At 43.6% G+C, this 25,020-nt stretch overlaps 1 protein-coding gene across 3 annotated transcripts in view; it reads right to left on the minus strand.

Annotated features, from left to right (window-relative positions):
- Positions 1-270: 270 nt before the first annotated feature.
- Positions 271-25,020, minus strand: part of ATOH7 (atonal bHLH transcription factor 7) — a 30,980-nt gene continuing 6,230 nt past the window's right edge. For 2 of the 3 annotated variants that reach the window (XM_075842693.1, XM_075842692.1), the window contains exon 3: positions 271-1,157. In XM_075842693.1, the coding sequence (XP_075698808.1) occupies positions 724-1,157 (434 nt within the window). In that variant the 3' untranslated portion in view covers positions 271-723. Of the gene's footprint in view, positions 1,184-25,020 lie in introns of all 3 variants that reach the window. The other variant, XM_075842694.1, reaches the window with a different exon arrangement.

A 25,020-nucleotide genomic window follows, 5' to 3' on the forward strand; every position in this document is an offset into this window, starting at 1 on the left:
GTACCACAGCATTCCGGCGCTCTGTGACCTAGAAGGTCTGTGAAAGAAAATACATATCTATTGACAAAACTTGATTTTAGTGTCTGGAATTATTGCCATTAAAATAGCAAGTCAGAGCACATTTAGCAGGCTACTAAAGTATAAAACTATTATAATGTACACTAGTGAATAACAAATAACATTACACCCTAGTTTAGTTATCATTTTCTTTACATAAAAAAGCAAGCAAAGTATAAAGAAATGTGTAACCAAATCTTTATTTGTGCACAAAAAAAACAAAAAAAAACAGGTATCATTTAGAATGTCAGTTGGTGTAAAATAACCTAGTATTGTGACAAATATTCCTTAACAGCTGTTACATTGTAACTTACTATTATTGCAGTCATAGCCTAGAAAGTTCTACAGTCCTACTGCGTAAAAGTGCAATTTTAGAAAAATTTATGTAAAAATACAAGTCGCAATATAAGTTACAAGCTTTACAGTAAAACTATTTTACATTACATTTTAAGTCAATTACATAAGTATTTCCAACTTATCTCTAAGACAAGTTTATTAGGGGAAAGAAAATCTTTTCATGAAGACACAAACGATGCTGAAAGTTTCCTATAGTACCGGTTCCTTGCCTCTAAAACAATGTTTTCATCACATGTATCACTGTATACTTGCATTTTCATCCTGCGAAGTTCAATTGTTTTGTTTGTAAAGAATTGTCAAGCCTTTGGTTTAGTGGGAAAATGATTCTGTTAGGAAGTGATCACATGCATCTGGAGACCCAAGTTCCAGGTAGTTCTGATAGTGTTCTTGGTGAAATTGTTCATAGTGATGAATTGTAGACCAGTCCTCCTCGTCTCTGTATCTCTCTGCCTCTGAAAGGATCCTGTTCAGAGCCATGATGTAACTGAGGGCCATCTGTAGAGTCTCATACTTGGAGAGCTTCTTGTCCTCTCCCCATTGTGGCACCACTTTCCTTAGGCTATCAAAAGCTGTGTTCAGTCCTTGCATCCTCCTCCTCTCCCTGGCATTAGCAGCCACTCTCCTCTTTGTTAACCCTTCCACTCTGGCTGGCATACTCCTGAGTGGGCATCTTGGGGTACCCTTACATTGTACCTGGCAGTCATCAGTGGAATCTCCATCAGTCGTTGAAGCAGACTTCATCTCTTCAACCAAACAGAGAAGTCCTTAACTGGAGTTTAGAGATAAACAGCACAGCTAGAAAAGCCTTAAAACATCATGAAGATCCTCAGATATTTCTGTACGAGACTCCTTGGTTCACAAGTCTAGCCTATAAATGTGAATTTTCTAGATCCTTTTCACTGATAAGACATCAGCCACTGCTTAGTAAACTCACAGTGGACCAGATACCTTCATTAATAATTTTAACATTCTGTCTACAAAAGTCCAGCACTTATATAGTGTATGTAGGGGGCTAAACAGATGGTGGCAGGTGGGCAGGCGTCCCTAAGCTCCCATACCAGCTCATTACCACCCTGGGAACTATATGCTAGGATTCTGGGAAATATATCAAATCTGCTAGTGTACAGCATGTATCTTCTGGAACGTTTACGTGATGCTGCCCAGGCAGGACTTGGCCATCTGTACTGATGCTACTAGCACAACACAGTCAGTGAATATTCATTAATAGCTAATAATTTAGCCATGAAGCACAACACTCTGTGCAGGCCCTCTGCTTCTATTGTTCTATACTAGAGATTACAATGTACAGGTCATGTGATTCTAGCATTTACTAGATAATGGACAAGGTAGGTCAAAGCATAGAGATGATAAAAGTCTGTGTGGTTGTGTCACTTTGTATGTAAATAGATGTACATGCTAGTTGTGGAGCTTTCAATCTGAGATATATGACATGGAATATACATATTTACAGTGAATAGTTATTAGGTCTTGTAATCATTCCAGTCTTAGTTGAGACATCAGGACTATTGTCGCTGGCCTGACTCCCAAACATTGGAGTGTAGTAAACAGATCATTAGCCCTCAGAGAAGATGTAACATGTGAAATGAGGCTTCATAATCCCACAACAATAGATGCACTTGAGAAATAATTGACTCCAACCAGACAGATGTTCAATTGAGGTCATTAATCAGATGCTGAGGCCCTATACGCTACAAGTAGCAATCCAGATCATATGCTGTTCTATGTGCAAACACTATCAATAGAATTATTTTACAGCTTGAAGTTTAGAAATATTTGTCAAAAATTGTTATAGACTGGAATAGATTTACTGAATCCTCGAAAGGGGCAATTTCAAGTGATTATGAAGGTTTGCCAAGAGAATCAAAAATAATTATGATTTGCCGATTATTGAAACTGTAAGAGAAAAAAGTATTTTTAAAATTCTAAGAACAGGATCGCGCACACAGATTTTTATGAAGTTTTAGGTTCATTTTTTTGAGCCAAAGCGAGAAGTGGATACAAAAGGAAGCAAAGATATAAAGAAAAGACTGATGCATCTCCTTTCTTTTGTGTCCACTGTTCCAAAAACTGCATCAGAAGTTTGTGATTCTGGCCTAAATCTATTTTCTTTTCTTACCCAGTATGCTAATACATTTTATGTATGGACAATCAATTTTCACCAACATTGAACATTACTTCTACAGTTGATCATTTAAACTGGGAAATTATTATGAACATTCAGAATCATAAAGCTAGTTGTTGTAAATTAACATGGAACGATTTTTAATTTCTTAAACTCTGACAACCCCATAAACTTCCGCCTTGCCCAGTGCTCCAGAATAAAGTGAAAAGGGCTATAAAGTTTGATAGGTATATAATCTATAAATTAGCTTTATTACTATGTCAAGCTGTTATAGTGGTCTCTAAGTCGGACAACTTTGCCCCTTGGAATTAAAGGGGTTTTCCCACAATTAACATTTATCACCTATCCAGCGGGTAGCGCTCGGCTGTTTCTGTCGTCTTTTTGGACATTAAAGAGGCTCTGTCACCAGATTCTCAAATCCCTATCTCCTATTGCATGTGATCGGCGCTGCAATGTAGATAACGGTAACGTTTTTTTTGTTTTTTTTTTAAAACGTTCATTTTTGGCCAAGTTATGAGCTATTTTATATATATGCAAATGAGGTTTGAAATGGACAACTGGGCAATTATTTTTTTTTTGTTATGTCCAACTGGGCGTGTATTGTGTTTTTAACTGGTCAGCGTCATACACGTAAACACGCCCAATCAGTGACCAGTCAGCATCATACACTCCTCTACATTCATTTACACAGGAGTGATGTGCAGCCACATAAACAGAGATTAACGTTAATCAAGTGTCCTGATAATGAATACACATGATCATCCAGCCTGGACGTCATGTGTATTCAGAATCCTGACACTTCTGACTCTTTTCTTTGAGATTTCTAGCAAGGGAAACGAAATCTCGTGAGATTACAGAGGTAAACGAGATTATTTAGCTTTTTTATTTTTACATCAATGGAGTGGTCTGTGGAGGTTTATTTTTTTGCGGGAGTTGTAGTTTTTATTGGCACCATTTAAAGTACCATATAATGGGTGAATTGTAAAAAACAGATTCCTCCATGGTTTTTTGGGTTTAGTTTTCACTGTATATATTTACCTTATCTTGAGGTAAAAGTAGATTTAACATCTACTTTTACCAAGAGAAGGTAAATATATACAGCCCCAGAACCAAGCTCAGTAAAAATATACAGACCCAGAACCAAGTTCAGTAGAAAATATACAGCCCCAGAACCACTCAGTACATAAATACAGCACAAGAAGCAAGCTCGGTTCCTATATACAGCCCCAGAACCAAGCTCAGCACATATATACAGCACCAGAAGCAAGCTCAGTACATATATACAGCCCCAGAACCAAGCTCTGTACATAAATACAGCACCAGAAGCAAGCTCAGTACATATATACAGTACCAGATGCAAGCTCAGTACATATATATAACTCTAGAACCAAGCTCATTAAATATATACAGCAGCATAACCAAGCTCAGCACATAAATACAGTGCCAGAACCAAGCTCAGTACATATATATAACTCCAGAACCACGATTAGTACATATATACAGCACCAGAACAAAGCTCAGTACATATATATATCTCCAGAACCAAGCTCATTAAATATATACAGCAGCATATATATATGTGTGTGTGTATATATATATATATATATATACACACACTCACACACACACAAACAACACCAGAACCAAGCTCAGTACATATGTAGTGCCAGAACCAAGCTCCGTACATATGTAGTGCCAGAACCAAGCTCAGCACATATATACAGCACCAGAACAAAGCTTAGTACATATATATAACTCCAGAACCAAGCTCAGTACATAAATACAGAACAAAAACCAAGCTCAGTACATACAGTGCCAGAACCAAGCTCAATATGTAAATACAGCACCAGAAACAAGCTCAATACATAAATACAGCTATGGAGTGCCGCACAGCCCCCTGGTAGGGAGTGCCGCACAGCCCCCTGGTAGGGAGTGCCACACAGCCCCCTGGTAGGGAGTGCCGCACAGAACACAGCCCCCTGGTTGGTAGTGCCACACAGCCCACAGCCCCCTGGTAGGTAGTGCCACACAGCCCACAGCCCCCTGGTTGGTAGTGCCCAAAAGCCCCCTGGTTGGTAGTGCCACAGCCCACAGCCCCCTTGTTGATAGTGCCACACAGCCCACAGCCCCCTGGTTGATAGTGCCACACAGCCCCCTGGTTGGTAGTGCCCCACAGCCCCCTGGTTGGTAGTGCCCCACTGCCCCCTGGTTGGTAGTGCCCCACAGCCCCCTGGTTGGTAGTGCCACACTGCACCCTGGTTGGTAGTGCCACACAGCTCACAGCCCCCTGGTTGATAGTGCCACACAGCCCACAGACCCCTGGTTGATAGTGCCACACAGCCCCCTGGTTGGTAGTGCCCCACAGCCCCCTGGTTGGTAGTGCCCCACAGCCCCCTGGTTGGTAGTGCCACACTGCCCCCTGGTTGGTAGTGCTACACTGCCCCCTGGTTGGTAGTGCCACACTGCCCCCTGGTTGGTAGTGCCACACTGCCCACAGCCGCCTTGTAGTGCAAGGACTACGAATTGACCATGATTGCTGGCGGGCAATAGACATTCAAAAAAGGACAACTGTGCAGGAGCACACAAAATACCCAGCTTTCCCAGCTATCAAATAAATGTGTGGAAATAAACTAAGATATAACTTTTATTTAGTTTAGCTAAAGGATTCATCCTTTTAGCTAGATTAAATAAAAGTTATATCTTAGTTTATTTCCACACATTTATTTGACAGCTGGGAAAGCTGGGTATTTGGTGTGCTCCTGCACAGTTGTCCTTTTTTGTAGGTAGTGCCACACAGCCCACAGCCCCCTTGTAGATAAACCCCCCCCCCCCCCCAACTCCTTCCAGTATAGATAGCGCAACTGTAGCTCCTTGAAGGAGCGGAATCCCCATGTGGCCGGGGATTCCGCTCCTGGAGCGCTGCTTGATGTCTTTGTCCATATATGGACAGTGACATCAGGGGAAACTCCTGAAGCTGAATCCCCGTCCACAGCATTGCTGACGCTGTGACAGTCGATTCCACTCCAGGAGAAGCTCCTGTCGTCTGTGTCCATGACGTCATTGGCTTCTCCTGGAGTGCAATGCCCGGTCATAGCGTCTGCAACGCTGTGACCGGGGATTCCGCTTCTGGAGTTTCCCCTGATGTCACTGTCCATATATGGACAGAGACATCAAGCAGCGCTCCGGGAGCGGAATCCCCGGCCACATGGGGATTCCGCTCCTTCAGGGAGCTACAGCGGTGCTAGTAGATACCTCCCTGCTCTGCTATAGTGCAGTCGCTACCGCTATAGCAGCCGCAGCGGCTGCTAGCGGCGCCACCGCCCGCATGCCCGGTGTCACCGCTAGCAGCCGCTATGGCAGCTACAGTGGTAGCGACGGCCACTAAGTTAAGAAGCACCAGGGTGGAAAGGCGACTGCAGTTAGTGTGTGTATCCCCGCTGGTAGTTGCAACGGCGTGGGGATACACACACCCGCTGGCGCCCCTCTTGTAGTGTGGCGGCTGGCGCCCTGCGCAACTGCACTGGTCGAACGTATCCAAGGCTGGCCATGAATGGAATGAATATTGCACAAGGGAATGGGGAAACGTTTTCAAATATTTTCTTAGGAAATGCTTCACCTCTCCCTTCTGCTGCAATCCATTTCCCTTTTGATCTAAAATTATGTACTGCAGATCAGATCTCACATACGTGATGTGAGAGTGGCTTAGCCTGTACAGCAGTACACAGAGTCCCTACGAAAATCTACTACAAAGCCATAGGCACTTCATGTACTGCAGTATAGCGCCTCTGTGTCTTACACAAATATTCTGAGAACACTGCAGTTAGATTCTGTGTAAATGCTTCTTGAATTACCATATAACAGATTAAAAAAAACCTCTGTATGCCTCCATATGAAATTGAATGTAGTGTACAGTAGTCTTTGGGAATCATTATTATGTAGCTATATAGCATATTTACAGTGAGAAGCTGTTCGATCTTATCTGGACTCTGTGCTGGTTTGACTCCCTGACTCATTAGCCCTTGGAGAAGATGTAACATGTGAAATGAAGCTTGATAATCCCTCAACAATAGATGCATTTGAGAAATAATTGACATGAAAAAGACAGATGTTCAGCTGAGGTCCTTATTCAGATGCTAAGACGCTAGGAGTCTCTGCCTCTCCCTGGAACTACTGTCCCGTACTGAAAACATGATTACAGTATGAGACAGTTGTCCCGCAGCGAGGCAGGGACTCCTAGCGTCGTACATAGCTATGATGCTAGGAGCCCGGCTCCCTTCAGTGTGTTCGGTCCGGGACTTGCGGCCGAAATACGTTCCGTCCTTTACGGACCGAACATGGTCGTGTGAATCTAGCCTGATACTTTATTTAACCCCTTAGCGAAATCCAGGGGCGGATTAAGGGTACCATGGGCCCAGGCACTTAAACAAGAACTCCCCCCCCCCCCCCAAGAACTCTGAAGACGCTGTACTGTATATATTTGCAGATTTCTGTTTAGGCGGCCACAGATCCGGCACATACTTTAAGACACTAAAGTGGTTAAGAGATTTATAGCTTTTTTATTTTTACATCAATGGAGTGGTCTGTGGAGGTTTATTTTTTTGCGGGAGTTGTAGTTTTTATTGGCACCATTTAAAGTACCATATAATGGGTGAATTGGAAAAAACAGATTCCTCCATGGTTTTTTGGGTTTAGTTTTCACTGTATATATTTACCTTATCTTGAGGTAAAAGTAGATTTAACATCTACTTTTACCAAGAGAAGGTAAATATATACAGCCCCAGAACCAAGCTCAGTAAAAATATACAGCCCCAGAACCACTCAGTACATAAATACAGCACAAGAAGCAAGCTCGGTTCCAATATACAGCCCCAGAACCAAGCTCAGCACATATATACAGCGCCAGAAACAAGCTCAGTACATATATACAGCCCCAGAACAAAGCTCCGTACATAAATACAGCACCAGAAGCAAGCTCGGTACATATATACAACACCAGAACCAAGCTCGATACCTATATACAGCCCCAGAACCAAGGTCCGCACATATATACAGCACCAGAAGCAAGCTCAGTACATATATATATAACTCTAGAACCAAGCTCATTAAATATATACAGCAGCATAACCAAGCTCAGCACATAAATACAGTGCCAGAACCAAGCTCAGTACATATATATAACTCCAGAACCACGCTTAGTACATATATACAGCACCAAAACAAAGCTCAGTACATATATATATCTCCAGAACCAAGCTCAGTACATAAATACAGTGCCAGAACGAAGCTCATTAAATATATACAGCAGCATAACCAAGCTCAATACATAAATACAGCACCAGAAACAAGCTCCGTGTGTGTGTGATATACACACACACACACACACACACACACACACACACACACAAGCTCAGTACATAAATACAGCACCAGAACAAAGCTCAGTAAAAATATACAGACCCAGAACCAAGCTCAGTACATATGTAGTGCTAGAACCAAGCTCAGTACATAAATACAGCACAAGAACCAAGCTCAGTACATATATATATATATATATATATATATAGCACCAGAACCAAGCTCAGTACATATAACTCCAGAGCCAAGCTCATTAAATATATACAGCTGCATAACCAAGCTCAATACATAAATGCAGTGCCAGAACAAAGCTAAGTACATAAATACAGCACCAGAACCAAGCTCAGTACATAAATACAGCACAAGAACCAAGCTTAGTACATAAATACAGCACAAGAACAAAGCTCAGTACATCTATATATATATATATATATATATATATATATATAGCACCAGAACCAAGCTCAGTACATATAACTCCAGAACCAAGCTCATTAAATATATACAGCTGCATAACCAAGCTCAATACATAAATGCAGTGCCAGAACAAAGCTAAGTACATAAGTACAGCACCAGAACCAAGCTCAGTACATAAATACAGCACAAGAACCAAGCTCAGTACATAAATACAGCACAAGAACCAAGCACAGTACATAAATACAGCACAAGAACCAAGCTCAGTACATAAATACAGCACAAGAACCAAGCTCAGTACATAAATACAGCACCAAAACAAAGATCAGTACATATATACAGCACCACAACAAATACAGTTCAGTACAGAGATCATTCACAAATTCCGTTTAACCCCTGCGTATAAATTTGTACGACATAAAATGGCAGCTCCCAGTACTACCTGAACAATGGTTAGGATATACTGGGAGTTGCTGTTTAACAAAAAAAGAATGCTACCATCCGTCAACTCACTGCAGATCATACAGTGACTACAGTACTGATCAGTCACAGGGAGAATAAACATTTACATTGTGCGACTCACAGGTGACATCTCAGATTCTTTTTCTCTTTTCTTCTTCATCCGATCCAGACCTCTATGATGACATCCCAGCCACGGCACATTTCTGCAGTTTGCAGTGGAGATGTCTTAATCTCCTCACTTTTCAAACATTTCCGCATTTACGGATGTAGCCATCTTTAACTTGATTCTGATAACTTGCTGCAGCGTGATATCACACAACAAAAGTCATTGAAAAAGTCAAGATAAGAGATCTAGCCATTGTTTATTTAATTAGTTAACAGTCAAGGTAAGGGCTCATTCACACGAGCGTGAATCTCGTCCGTGTGACGGCCGTTAAAACAACGGCCGTCACACGAACCCATGTATTTCAATGGGGCCATTCACTATACCGTTGTTTCAGCGGAGCGTGTGAACGCTCCGTTGAAAAATAGGACATGTCCTATTTTACGGTGTGTCACGCATCCCTCCATAGACTGTAGTCTGTGGGGGGGTCCATGCCAACGCATCCCGCACTGGTCCAACTTGGACTTGGAAAACAGCAGTTTTTCACGTCCGAGGTGGGCTACTTTTGTGTGGATGTAGCCTAAAGACGGCTACATCTGTATAAACGAAGATAAAATTCTCATGATGCCACACTCTATGCTTCTAAATATAATAGTACTATACACTGTGCCCCTGAATATAATAGTATTATACACTGTGCCCATGAATTAAATTGTGTCAAACAAACACCACACACTAACAATGCCCCCGGTAGATAGCGCCAGTCACAATGCCCCCTGTAGATAATGCCCCTGTAGATAGCGCCAGTTACAATGCCCTCTCTAGATAATGCCCCCTGTAGATATTGCCCCCAACGCTGCCCAGAAAAAAAAAAAACACTCACCTGTCCCCGTACCTGTGCCATCCTTCAGCGACGCAGGACTGTTCAGAGACCAGACAGTGTCATCCCGCGTAGCACCGCAGTCAGCGTGATGACCTCATCGCGCCAACTGTGTCATTAGTAAGGCGCCGAATGGTAGGAAGGGAATGGATAGTTCCCTTTCTCGCCAGCTCTAAAGTAAGCAATTGTATCCGCTTCACCCCGGTTCTCTGAACGGGCTGTAATTTTAACAGCCGGTACGGGAGAACCGGGGCGAACTGGGCCCCCTTCCAGCCTCGGGCACTTGCCCAGATTGCCCTCATTATAATCTGCCCCTGGCGACATCCGCCGTACATGTACGGTTGATGTGCGCTCTATCAGTATACAGTTGATACCTACTTGCAACGGCTGTGAATTTTCAGAAACCCTAAAAAATAGTGTTTTTTTGGGGGGTTTTTCCCTGCTATTTGATGGTGGAGTTTTTGAAAACCTCATCCATATGTATAAGATGGGTATGATTTTGTAGAATTTAGTAATAGTCTCTTACATCAAACAATTTAGAAAATGGCACATGACAGATACAATTGATGGTCTCCAATTGTAAAGCAACTAGATGAATTGTATAGATTAGGAAAGTATGGTCATATATTGATTATTGAACCACAAGGGTACATGCACTACAAAATCTAAAAGTAAATGTGGGATTTATAAATAATTAAATACATCTAACCTGTCAGTTCAAAGTTAAATATACTATAGTAGATAAAGTACCAAGATTTAAGCTTTGACTTAAAGATAGAAAGCACTTCTATGAACAGATCCCTTTGTTCAAGAGATCTTTTAGTATCTCTCTCTGTGAGTATGTTCCTCAGGATTTTCACAAGAGCTTCCACTTTTGTACAACTGTGCATCATTATTTATTTAAACTGACACTAGCAGATGGTTGTAATACGAGTGAAATTTAGCATGTGTATTATGGCTACAACACCCATAGGATCTTAAGGTAATGTTAGTCTGGTTTAGTAAAACTGTGGGAGGTCCAGGTATTGTAACTCTAATATATACTGTAAAATGCTCCAGGATTACGTTGTCTGAAAGTGACCTTAGGCCTCACGCACATTGAGCCTGTACGGTGGCAGACTGAGTCCCTAGGTTGCCATATTATGAACCCGTAGGCAATCCATGTGTCTCCACATGGTGGCCTTCATGTGGCACTGTGTACTCCCTTAGAAACAGGGTACGGTGCGTCTGTCCCTTTGGCAAGCCTATAGTCTCTGTTCTAGGAAAGACTGTTACCTCCATCTTCCATCAACCTCTTTGTGTAATGCTTCGTATTTGACTGAAAGCCCAAGAGCGTACCTTGAGGCCGAGCCCCAGCTAGTATAGTCGACATTTGGTGACGTCACAGAAGATGTGATGTAGAGTAGGGTGGGAACAGACCAGATTGACACTATGCAAACTCGTCAGACAAGGAATTTTGCTCCAGCGAAGGGAAAGGTTTGGCAAGGATGATAAATGACGGAGACTGTTATTGAGATTGGCGTAGGCTAATTGAGGTGCACAATCTAAAGAAACCCCCGTTCTTTACTCTTAACCCCTGCAAGAAGATATGGACTTTGTCGGTAAGATTCCCAGGTCGCCGTCCCCAGCATTGTACCAATAGATGGTCAGGCTTCAGATGGCAGGTATAATCCGTATCATGGTTAAAAGCATATGGGTCAGAAAACACAGAGAAATACAGGGACAGTGTAAAATGACAGGAAACACCACTAGGGCTGAGAAACGACTATGAAACTCTGGGAACAGCTCCCCTTTTAGCTCTTCAAATGATGAAGTCATTCATCATGGCTGGGCCTTGATCACTGAGCCACACACAATATGAAGGCAACTGTGGGGTCTCCAAAGCAACGGGCTAGCTTTAAGACGAGCCGATGGGCCCCGCAGCGGGCAGATGGTTGGGGACTGCGATCCTGACACTTTGACCTTCTAATCAAAAGGTCTGGCAATGAAAATGCCATGTACTTCGTTATAGGAATTTGGGGAGATTTCTTTTATGATGCCTGAATAATTGTAATGTATTAGCAATAATTCTATGTGTATACTGTAAAACATTCAAAGGGAAATATGTGCTTTAAAGTCTCCTGAGGTTTTTGATGGAGGCATTGCAAAAGACCACCTAGTTGTGAGAGTAAGAACTCAAGTGAACACAAGTGAAAATGTAGTTTCTTTTTCACAAGCAACATGCTGTCAGGCTTGGACTGGTAATCAGTCCATCAGGGCAGATTCCTGGTGTGAAGCTCATCTGGGCTGGTAAGTGGATCATCTTCTAGGTCCAGTTTTGGAAAGCAGCAATGGTAGCCCCCTTCCTAAACAACTGGACCGAATTATTTTTTTCTTAATCCCCCATTATCTATTGGAGAATGACAATACTTACCCTCCTCACTCTTGGGCTGCTCTTCAGCTCCCGTAGTCCTGACGCCATCTGGTCTTAAAATCTGAATTCATTTATGGGTTTGGTCGAGGGTGTAAAGTAATTTAGGGATCTGGGTTCTGAATTAATTTTGGGGACTAGTCTGGGGGTTTGCATTAAAAGGGTTATTCCCATCTTATAAAGTGATGACATATTGCTAGGATAACCAGACTTCCGGGACCCACACAAATCATGAGAATGAAGGTGCCGCAGCACCGAATTAGTGCTCCTTCCCCCTTTAAGTTTTCCCTGAATAGTGATGCACCAGGCCACCTTGCTATGCAGAGAATTGCAACCGGCCCCATGCGCTTAAATGGGGCTGTGAAGCAGTTCCTTGCACAGCAGATTGCCAGGACGGCCCCTTCATTCTCAGAATCGCTGGGGGTACCAGAGGTCAGACACCCACTTATCCTGAGTCATGGCTTATCCTAGCAATATTCCATCACTTTATAAGATGAGAATACCTATTAATTAAAGTTGTTTTTGCTCTTCTGGGCCTGATTTAATTTATGTTGCTATAGAGGCTGTAAATAAGTGCAGAAGGGAGGGTCTAAAGATGTCTCAGCAACAAACCCTGCAGTAGTCAGGAGAAGTCATCATAGCAATCTTGGCAGGACAGAGAAGAAAAGGAAAGAATGTCTACGATCAGAAAGGATGTCACCGGTGAGTCCCTGGATTTAAAGAGGACCTGTCACCTCTCCAGACATGTATGTTATAGTAAATCCTTGTAATCCATATAAAATAACAATTCTGGAGCATATTTTCTTAGTACTCTGTCTTGTGCCATTCCGCCTTGAAATTTATGAATAAGGCCTGGCCCACATGGAGACTTTTTGTGACGCAACATATTTGATTGATTTTAACTATGTAGCTACAGCTGCAGTACAAAGCCAAACATTGAGTTACATGCAATTTTGTGGACTGCAGCTGTCACTCGATAGTTAAAATCAATCAGTAGTACTACAAAAAGTCTAAGCTGTAGCCTCATGACAACAGGATATTACCATTCCCCTTGTCAATAGGATGTGTCTCCACACAGTCTGATACGGTTACCGTTGATTGGACACTGTTTGACTATGTAGAGATATACCTCTTTTACAAGGAGAATGGTAAAAACCAGTTGTTAATTTATTCATACATTTTCAGGGGGAATAACAGAGGAACGGTACAACACAGAGCTCTTAGAAAAGATGCTCCAAAATTGTTAATTCATGCGTAATACAAGTATTTACAAAAACAGACATGTCAGGAGAGGTGACAGTCACAAGCAAAATAGATAGCAAAAAGGACCTATGTCTGATCAATGCTATATTATCTTGTATGGTTTACAGCGTGACAATGCTCTGCAGATCACCTCTGAAGACCTGTTAACTGACCACTATATGGTCACTGTATGGCGGTATTATTGGTTATTTTAGTGCTTGTAAAATGGTAGTGTACACTTGTCCCAGACTGAAATAGCAAGTGCACGCACATTTTTGACTTTGTGTGATAAGGTTTTTCTATGTTCCACTTTTATTTTTAAGGGAGTGGCAAGGGTCATGACCTAATAAAGTAAAATTTTGTGTGTGAAATTGTGCGCTGCCCTTCTTTCACCCCCCCTCGTTCCCATATCAATCCTGGATTTGCCCGTGTCCATTTTTTTTTCTTTCTTTCGGCCTGGTCTTGGGTCTGATTACGTTAGAGGTCTGGTTAGGGGTTTGAATGAGTTTTGGGCTCTGAATGAATTTTGGGCTCTGATCTGGGGTCTGAATAATTAATGAGTGCTAATTTTTTTTTTTTTTAACATAGTGTTTACTATTTGTTTTATTGTTCTTAAACCTGTAGTAACGGCACCCTGAGCGGTCTGTTTTTTTGCATTGCTTACTTTTCTTTTACAGATATTTTTTTTGGTGGGGGGAGCTTATTGTATGTGGGCTGGTAGGGTTTGCGTGCCAGAGCTGCTTTTTAGTCTTATTCTGGCCCTGACTGCTGTCTTAATTTGTGAACCATTAGCGGTTATGGTTAGTAATCAATAGCAATATTGAATATTTACAGTCAGTTTGGGTCTACAAAATTGAGGCATTAAAGTAGCAAGGATTTGACATGAACAAGAACAAGCCAGCATCACAAAAAAAAAATAGGTAACTTAGAAGACACACTGGAACAGGCCACAGGAAACAAGATACAGTACCAAGATTTTAGAAACAAGGATGTAGGATACAAGAGCTCAAGAACTTCAGGATAAATGATTGTGATGTTACTAGAGTGGACACAGGATATAGGAGCAGAATTTTAGGAACAGCATGAGACAGAAACTCGGAAGTCAGAAACTTATTCAGGATCAGGGGCTGGATGCAAGGATTATTTTAACACAAGGCTTGGCTAAAACAATGCTCTAATAGTCTCTATTACGGTTAGCTGCCATACATATAGGGGCCATAACACAGAGGCAGAGAAAAGCACAAAAGACAGAGAGTAACAACACTTAAGCTCATAGCATCAGAGAAATATCCTGAATGGGGACCCGTGGGTGCAAGTTCAAATCCAAGCAGAAACCGTTTTCAGAAGTTTTTGTGCACACTGCAACACTTTTACAGCCTTTATAAAATGATCACCATTGTGCTTTACTAAAACAGTCTTATTTTGTCCGATCTCTTTATAGAACAATCTCCTACAAGGATTTTCACTTGGTGGCAAACTCCTCTTGGTCTCTCTTATGACTATCTATCATAACTGTGGGCTCTCCCTGGGCTTGATATGATATAACCCATCTTCGTTATGTTAACAAAATGTTGTGCAAATTGAACATGAACCTTCGAATCTGCTTACAGTGGATCTCCATCAATTCCCCAATTTCACATTTTCTTTTGCACTGAATGGTGGAGGAGGTGCCAAAACCGGTGACAGATGTGTATCTTTGATAATGTCTCTTTGTATTATTATTATAATAATATTATTATCCTAGTATTGTGGTGTTCAGTGTTAATTAAAACTGAGGTGTCATATCTTTATATGAAACGAAACAAAATATGACCTGTGAATCTGTAGTATGCATTTTAATAGAACAGAGGCATAGCTTAGGGGGGGGACCGTTGAGGTAAATACCCTAGTTCAGTGGCGTAACTACCGCTGCAGCAGCTGCTACGGGGCCCGCGGCACGAGGGGGCCCGTGTCGCCTGCCGGCACGGGCCCCCACCGTGGCAGGAGGCTCCGCTAGAAGCCGCTATGGCTGCTACAGCGCGACGCCACTGAACACTATGGCAGAGCAGGGAGGTATCTCCCCGCTCTGCCATTAAACAAAAGACATGTATACCCTATCCACAGGACGGGGGATACATGTGTGATCGCTGGCATTGATAGGGAGAACGGGGGACTGAAAGTCCCCTGAAGTTCTCCATCACAAACCTCGGACTTCCGGGGTCTGTGTCGGCAGCTCCGTAGAAATGAATGGAGCGCCGGTTGCGCTTGCGTGACCAGCGCTCCTTTCATTTTTATTGAGCTGCGCAGACGCCGGAAGTCAGAGTTTAGTCATTTAGAACTTCGGGGGACTTTCGGTCCCCCGTTCTCCCGATCGCTGTCAGCGATCACACATGTATCCCCTATCCTATGGATAGGGGATACATGTCTTTTGTAGGACACACTGTAGGTCACATTTTTTTGGGGGGTTGGGGACGCTGTATGGCGTTCCCTACGGGGGGGGCTGTATTGTGTTCCCTACGGGGGGGGCTGTATGGCGTTCCCTACAAGGGGGGGCTGTATGGCGTTCCCTACAAGGGGGGGCTGTATGGCGTTCCCTACAAGGGGGGGCTGTATGGCGTTCCCTACAGGGGGGGCTGTATGGCGTTCCCTACAGGGGGGGCTGTATGGCGTTCCCTACAGGGGGGGCTGTATGGCGTTCCCTACAGGAGGGGGGCTGTATGGCGTTCTCTACAGTGGTGGCTGTATGGCGTTAGCGTCATACAGCCCCCTCTGTAGATAACGCCATACAGCCCCCCTGTAGATAACTCCATACAGCCCCCCCTGTAGATAACTCCATACAGCCCCCCCTGTAGGTAACGCTATACAGCCCCCCTGTAGTTAACGCCATACAGTCCCCCCTGTAGATAACGCCATACAGACACCCCCTGTAGATAACTCCATACAGCCCCCCCTGTAGATAACTCCATACAGCCCCCCCTGTAGGTAACGCTATACAGCCCCCCTGTAGTTAACGCCATACAGTCCCCCCTGTAGATAACTCCATACAGCCCCCCCTGTAGATAACTCCATACAGCCCCCCCTGTAGGTAACGCTATACAGCCCCCCTGTAGTTAACGCCATACAGTCCCCCCTGTAGATAACGCCATACAGACCCCCCTGTAGATAACGCCATACAGACCCCCCTTGTAGATAACACCATAGATCCCCCTGTAGATAACGCCATACAGACCCCCCTGTAGATAACGCCATACAGTCCCCCCTGTAGATAATGCCATACAGTCCCCCCTGTAGATAACGCCATACAGCCCCCTTTGTAGATATCTACAGGGGGGACTGTATGGCATTATCTACAGGAGGGGCTGTATGGCGCTATCTACAGGGGGAGCTGTATGGCGTTATCTACAGGGGGGGCTGTATGGCGTTATCTACAGGGGGGGCTGTATGGCGTTATCTACAGGGTGGCTGTATGGCGTTATCTACAGGGGGGATGTATGGCGCTATCTACAGGGGGGCTGTATGGTATCTACAGGGGGCTGTATGGCGTTATCTACAGGGGGGGCTGTAAAAAAGGCACTATCTACAAGAGGGGTTGTGTGACACCCAGGGGAGGGGGGGCCCCCAGTCAAAAATTTGCTATGGGGCCCAGTCTTTCCTAGTTATGCCCCTGCCCTGGTTAATAGGGGCTGGGAGGGAGGGCAATAACCAGGGTATTTAGATACAGGGCTAGGGCAGCAAACAATCTTTGCCCCGAGTAAAGAAAAGCCAAGCTTCCACACTTTATTACAATCATTTATTAAGTGCCTATACTTGTCTGATTGGAGCTTGTAGTGTAACTCCTATCACTTATATATAGAGAAACATATACAAAAGGTAAATTTCATGGGTTGTCAAACAACCTACTAAAATATTACAGACAATATGTTTATTAATGTAACATACGTAGGAAGAATAATCTAGATCAGTGTTCCCCAACCAGTAGCTCGGGAGCCCTGCATGTGGCTCCGCAGCTATTGGCATATGTAGATACTATTGTGCAGTACTGGCACAAGGGTTTCATGGTATTACTAGAACCTGGCACCAGAATCAAAAGCATATATGACTTGCAGTTAACACTAGGACAGAGCTCTCTTCACTCTTGGCTTCCGTTTTTACAGAAGTCATGATGGATTTGTTATGATCTGTTTTGTAACAGATTCTGGTGGATCCTTCTGACTTATAATAGGTTTGTTGGGTTTTCATTTGATTAACTGGAAAAGGAAATGGGAATGAAGTGTAAACAATCATATCTTTAATAGGATTTTTTTCTCTCTTAATGATCATTGTGGCTCAATATCATATTTGTAAGTGTTCTATATAAGAGAATGTCTGCAATAAGGACTGATGGGGCAGCATCCCAGCAAAGAACACATGAATTAGGAGCAGCAGGGTAAGGATGCAAAGGTTTCTACACATCACTGACTCATTGATCTCCCAGTGACCTGCCTGCCATATGCTGTCTGCTTTGCTAACGCTGCCCTACTTTGGTAGTGGCTTGTGCTCGCTGCGTTATGGCAAATGCGTGACTCTACACTATAGTAAGAAATAGACTTAATCCATTAATGGACTTAAGCAGTCACTTTCTATTAATTAATCTATTTAATTGGGTGGTTATAAATTATTTAAAATATCTCGTCTAACATGAAGGCAATGAGGATCTTCAGAATTAAATCACAATGAAGAATGAAATGGCAAGAAGTGATAAACATGGAAATTATATAAAATACAAGTGGAATAAAAAAAGATTATACACTGCAGAACTTTTGGTAGTGTTAATATAATCAGACCATTCAGACAATCCATGTAGAACAAAACAGTTTTTTTCATATTAATTTGGACCTATAATACACAGTAATGGAATTTGACCTAAAAAAAAGAGGATAGTTATTATCAGATAGGCTAGGTTCCCATTACATTTGGGCATTACACTCTGCATATATGCTAGGAAATATGTCTAACGTACCCATAAACCTTCATTAGCAAAACATATGCCAAGTGTTTTTTTATTTCAATGTATTCTATAGTAATACAGTTGTATACGTCTGGGGCAAACATTCGGCAGAACATTTCAAACAGTTTCACCAAACATAATACCCAAATGTGATGTGACCCTAACCTAGACCTGATTAAACTAGACTAAAATAAATCAAACAATATAATAACGTTATAATAACAACAAAGGTTCGTTAAGTGTTACGACCAATGGAACAGGTATAGCCAGACATTCAATATAGTAGAAAAACCAGCAGCCAATCCATTATTACATTAGAAGTACACTAGCCATGCTACATGTTTAATATATAGCGGTTATTACTTTAATAGACAATAAGATTTATGTTTGTATTGGTGCATACACAAATGTTTGTACACCAAGTCATTTGTATCTAGATACTTAAGACGCAAAGACGTTATCACGCCATCTGTGTCATTCCACAGGAGCCTGGCCAAAAGAGGCAGCAGTTTGGTGACTGCGTGGGAGCGTCGGCAGGTGAGCATTCCTTACTGGGTGGCATATTTTATTCAGGGAGGACTGTGTAAGACAATTTTTTAATCAGAGGGCCCAGTGTAGGGCATCATTTAATAAGGGGACACAGTGTGGGACCAGGGGCGTAGCTAGGAAAGACTAGGCCCCATAGCAAACTTTTGACTGGGCCCCCCCTTTCCCCTGGGTGCCACACACTGCCACCCTTGTAGATATTGCCCCCCTGTATTGTGCCATACATCCGCCCACGCAGGGCTTTATAGAGGCAGACCTAGGGGGCCTTCATTAGACCCCTTGGCTGCCAGGCAACCATCCGCGCCCCGCGATCGTGTGGGGAGGGTGACTAGCTGTCGGAGGGGGCCGCCCCCTCTTTTTAATGCCTCAGATGCTGCAGCATTTAAGGGGTTAAATGGCCAGGAACATCGCTGTTCCTAGATGTTAGTCCCGGGTGTCAGCTGTAATACACAGCTGACACCCGCAGGGTATGGAACAGGCACAGCGTGTGAGTCCGCTACATACATCACCCCCCAACACACACACTAGGATGTGCTATTGTGTCATGGTGTGCAAAGGTGTTAAAGAGGCTCTGTAACCACATTATAAGTGCCCTATCTCCTACATAATGTGATAGGCGCTGTAATTTAGGAGACAGCAGTGCTTTTTATTTAGAAAAACAATCAATTTTTACCAAGTTATGACCTATTTTAGCTTTATGCTAATGACTTTCTTAATGCCCAACTGGGTGTGTTTTTACTTTTGACCAAGTGGGCGTTGTGGAGAGAAGTTTATGACGCTGACCAATCAGCGACCAATCAGCATCATACACTTCTCTCCATTCATGTACTCAGCACAGCGTGTGCTGTCACTTACACCCACATTAACGTTACTGAAGTGTCTTGAGAGTAAATAGATATCGCTTCCAGCCAGGACGCGATGTCTAATAAACACTCCCGACGCTTCGGTAACGTTAATGTGTGTCACTTACTCGAGATCACGCTTGCTGTCATTTACAGCGTGATCTCGCTGTACTGGTTATACTGATTTCTCTTATGTCTTCTGTAAACGTCAAGCAGAGATTCCTCCTCCCCACAGATCCCATGACTGCACTATATGATTTAATTCCCAATTCCACTCTACTTTTGGGTAGGGTATGTCAACTGTCCATTCCAGAGACTGAAGTTATGTCTCTATATATAAAAAAAAACTAGATAGGGGGTTTATTCACAAATCATCATTCCCTGTTGGAGCTAGCTGCTTCTTCGTTGAGAAAAAGGACTATACTTTACGGCCCTGTATAGATTATATAGGCTCAATGAGATATCGATAAACAATAAATGTCTTCTGTCATTAATTTCTGAGATTTTTGACCGCCTCCATTGAGCAAAGATTTTCCCCAAGCTGGATTTCCATGGTGCATACAATTTAGATTGGATCAGTAAAGGAAATGAGTGGAAAACCACATTTAATACTAGAGTATTTGGTCATGCCTTTGGTCAGCTGTTTTCCAAGAATTTGTTATTGACATTTTCAGAGATCTCCTTTAGGCCTTAGGCCTCATTTACACGAGCGTGTGCGTTTTGCGCGCGCAAAAAACGCTGCGTTTTGCGCACGCAAAAGGCACTTGGCAGCTCCGTGTGTCATCCGTGTATGATGCGCGGCTGCGTGATTTTCGCGCAGCCGCCATCATAGAGATGAGGCTAGTCGACGCCCGTCACTGTCCAAGGTGCTGAAAGAGCTAACTGATCGGTAGTAACTCTTTCAGCACCCTCGACAGTGAATGCCGAACACAATATACACCAACCTGTGAATAAAAAAAGACTTTCATACTTACCAAGAACTTCCTGCTTCCCCCAGTCCGGGCTCCCGGCCGTTGCCTTGGTGACGCGTCCCACTCTTGTCATCCGGCCCCACCTCCCAGGATGACGCCGCAGTCCATGAGACCGCTGCAGCCTATGATTGGCTGCAGCCTGTGCTTGGCCTGTGATTGGCTGCAGCTGTCACTTGGACTTAACTGTCATCCCGGGAGGTCGGACCGGAGTTATCGGTAAGTCAGAACTTTTTTTTTTTTTTATAGGTTCATGGATTTTCGGAGCGGAAGTCACTGTCCATGGTGCTGAACCAGTTTAACGCTTTCAGCACCGTGGACAGTGACTGTCTCCTGACGTCGCGTACCCGAACATTTTTTACCGGTTTCGGTCAAAACGAGTTTGGCCGAACCCGGTGAAGTTCGGTGCGCTCATCTCGAATTTGACACTCCGTTTGGATGTTTGTAACCAGAAAAGCACGTGGTGCTTTTCTGTTTACATTCAGGAGTTTGACAGCTCTTGCGTTATTTTCGCGCATGCAACGCAGGACCGTCAGTGTGGCATGCGTTGTTTTCACGCACCCATTGAAGTCAATGGGTGCGTGTTGCGTGAAAAACGCAAGAATATAGAACATGTCGTGAGTTTTAGGGTATGTTCACACGGCCAAATTTCAGACGTATACGAGGCGTATTATGCCTCGTTTTACGTCTGAAAATAGGGCTCCAATACGTCGGCAAACATCTGCCCATTCATTTGAATGGGTTTGCCGACGTACTGTGCAGACGACCTGTTATTTACGCGTCGTCGTTTGACAGCTGTCAAACGACGACGCGTAAAAATACAGCCTCGTCAAAAGAAGTGCAGGACACTTCTTTGGACGTTTTTGGAGCTGTTTTCTCATAGACTCCAATGAAAACAGCTCCAAAAACGGACGTAAAAAACGCCGCGAAAACGGCGTGAAAACGCCGCGAAAAATGCGAGTTGGTAAAAAAACGTCTGAAAAGCAGGGTCTGTTTTCCCTTGAAAACAGCTCTGGATTTTCAGACGTTTTTGTTGACTACGTGTGAACATACCCTTACGCAACGCACTCACGCAGCGCAAAATTCACGCATCGTCTAAACAGCCCCATAGACTATTATAGGTGCGTACGACACGCGTGAAAAGCACGCGCGTCGCACGCGCGTATAATACGCTCGTGTAAATGAGGCCTTATTCACATGAACGTGTTTAACGTCCGTGATACGTGCATGAAAATCACGCGCGTCGCACTGACCTATGTTAGCCAATGGGGCCGTTCAGACATTCCGTGATTTTCACGCAGCGTATGTCCGCTGCGTAAAACTCAAGACGTCCTATACTTGGGCGTTTTCGCGCATCACGCACCCATTGAAGTCAATGGGTGCATGAAAATCACACGCAGCACACGGAAGCACTTCCGTGTGTCGCGCGTGACTCGCGCAACAGTAGATCAAGAAATGAAGGGAAAAATAAAACCACTTTCTTCATTTCTTTTTCTAAACCTCAAAACCGCATGTCATAAGGATGGCATATGCGTGAAAATCACGCAGCCACGCAGCAAACACTTATGACACACGGAACTGCAACGTGCAAAAAATACTGCGTTTTTTGCGCGTGCAAAATGCACACGTTCGTGTGAATAAGGCCTTACAGTTTGTTGATATTTGGGGAGAAAACAAGATTATCGTCCAAATACACAACACCTCATCGATAACCAGGATACTCCTACTTCTACTTGTCTGGCTGCTCTATTCATTGAACACATATTTTGCCTGCATGGACTCCCTAAGCATAGTGTGTCTGACTGAGGTGTACAATTCACTTCTAGGTTCTGGAGAGCTTTCTGCAAGTTACTTGAGGTTAACTTATACTTTTTATTTATCTGCCTACCACCAATCTAATAGTCAAGTGGAATGTATAAACCAAGTTAGGCTGGGTTCACACTTGCGTTGGTGTGTTCCGCTGATCTGCTCCGTCAGAGGAGCAGAACAAGGAAATAACGGAACCAACGGTGCCGTTGCAAAACGGAACCCGCCGGAACCCATTGACGGGGTGTGCGTGATTTTACCAGACACAATAGCGCAGCATGCTGCGCTATTGTCTACAGTAAACCCTGCCGGACCCTCCGATGCTGGTGAGAACAGAGCCTTATGGAGAACCTGCTCAGAATCTTTGTGACTCCTCTTCAACATGACTAGGCTGGTCTCCTTCGTTGGGCGGAATTTGCCTATAATAACCATATTGGTGAATTCACTCAGTCTTCTCCTTTCTTTCAGGTTTACCGACAGCATCCAAGAGTTCCTCTACCATTTCCTACCCTCTCTGAGGTTCTGGTAGCCAATATCTTGCATGCAAACTTCCTACGCAGCTGGAATCTTTCAATAAAGTTGTCTCTTGCTTCAAGAAGAATGCAGACAGGAGGAAAAGGATTCCTCTTCAGTTTTATTCTGGAGACAAAGTCCTCTAAAAATATTAGTCTTAAGACTCCTTGTTTCAAATTATAGCCTCGATTTTTGGGTCCCTATGTCATCTTGAAGCAAATTAACCCTGCTTTGTACAAGCTTTGTCTCCCCTCAATGTCTACAAATTCCCAATTCCTCTATAATCGGTCGTTTCTCAAACCACTTGTACTAAATAGCCTTGATGTCCATGATGCCAAGAGGTCCAGATGATAACTCTTCTTCCTTATTGATTGGAAGAACTTTGGTCCTGAGGAGAGGTCCTGGGAACCTGAGGAGAACATCACAACATTTTACCTACGGTTTCCTCAGAAGCCTAAAAAGAGTGGGCACTGTAATTGCCACTGCCTGCTCCTGCCGCCGTGTACTTACCAGTCCAAGGCGTCTTCTGGCTCCTGGCTGGTGCTGCGTCTCTCCTCCACCCCACGCTGTTGGCGGTTCTTCCCTACCGCCGCTCTCCTTCAGGCACTTCTGATACTGCTGCTTCTAGTACTAGCAGCCAAGTCCACATCTCCATACGGAGGTCAAAGGGTGAACATCTAGTAATCCCTTAGAGACTGCTAGCCATTTCACCCCACGCCAAATCGATTGGCAATACAGTGGGTCCACACCATCCTCTGTAGGCCAAGTAAAACAAAGAGAAACAAAAAAACACGGCGCCACATGGTGCAGATTACCAGAGGGTGGATAATATATAAAAAGAAGGAAAAGGAGCAATGTGCTCACCTTGTGAAGTTGTGCAGGCACAGGCACAACACTGGTAATGGATGTCAACAATTCCACGTGTAGAAGCTGCAGCCAGGGTCCGATTTACACTGGCAACATAATATATACAATGCTACAAGGTAAAAAGGGTATGTAGAGTAGAAAAAGTGTGTAAGTGTGTGTGTGTGTGTGTGTGTGTGTGTGTGTGTGTGTGTGTGTGTGTGTGTGTGTGTGTGTGTGGTGTCCCTAATTGGCGCTGCTCAAACCAGTAAGTAATCCAAAGATAATATAGTTAACGGTTTTAATACAATAGTGGGGATACGCGTTTCAACGCAGGACATGCGTCTTCATCAGGCCGAGTGACAGTCACTACTTCTACAGGCTCCCTTAACAAGGGACAAGAGACATAGGTTGGCGGGCCCTCTGTAGGAGATCAGTACATTTGGTGACGTCCTAAGTGTTTTGAAGCCATTATTGTCATGGTCAGTGACATTGCATGATATGTCCTCAGAATGGGCGGTGATGTCACAAGTCGGGACTTGGCAGGTAGTGACATCACAAGGGGTACAGGCCCTAAAAAGTGAGAGCTGCACCTGGAGCGGAGGTGACCCGTGTCAGAGACGTGGTGCATTCCCTTTAATGCTTCTTAGCGGAGAGACTTATCAGGGAACAAGGGGTTATGGTTCCTCTTTACAGCACCAGTGCATATAATGACATGGGTGATGAAATCAGAATGATGACATCATAGATGTGATTACCTCATACTTGTCAATCCGAGTGAAATTGCCTGTAACGGATTTAAGGCTGGAGAATGGGTGATGTCAGTGCCCACCCTGTGATGGCAGGGTGGGCAATGACATCACAGATTTGGTACCAAGTGTATAAATTAAGTACCCAGGACCAGCAGCCCTCATACATTTGCGGCAGCTGCACCTGGAAGCAAGGGTTAGTGACATTGCTTGACATGTCCACTTTGAGTCACTTCCCCTTATTCCCCTGACCAGGATTCAGTCTTGTTTTCATAATACAGTGTGAATAATGGATCTTACAAACAAATATATCTGTCCCAGATGGCATGATCTAGACGTAACCATGGTTTAACTATATATACAT

Source organism: Rhinoderma darwinii, chromosome 11, assembly GCF_050947455.1.
Source record: "Rhinoderma darwinii isolate aRhiDar2 chromosome 11, aRhiDar2.hap1, whole genome shotgun sequence".
Taxonomy (NCBI): domain Eukaryota; kingdom Metazoa; phylum Chordata; class Amphibia; order Anura; family Rhinodermatidae; genus Rhinoderma; species Rhinoderma darwinii.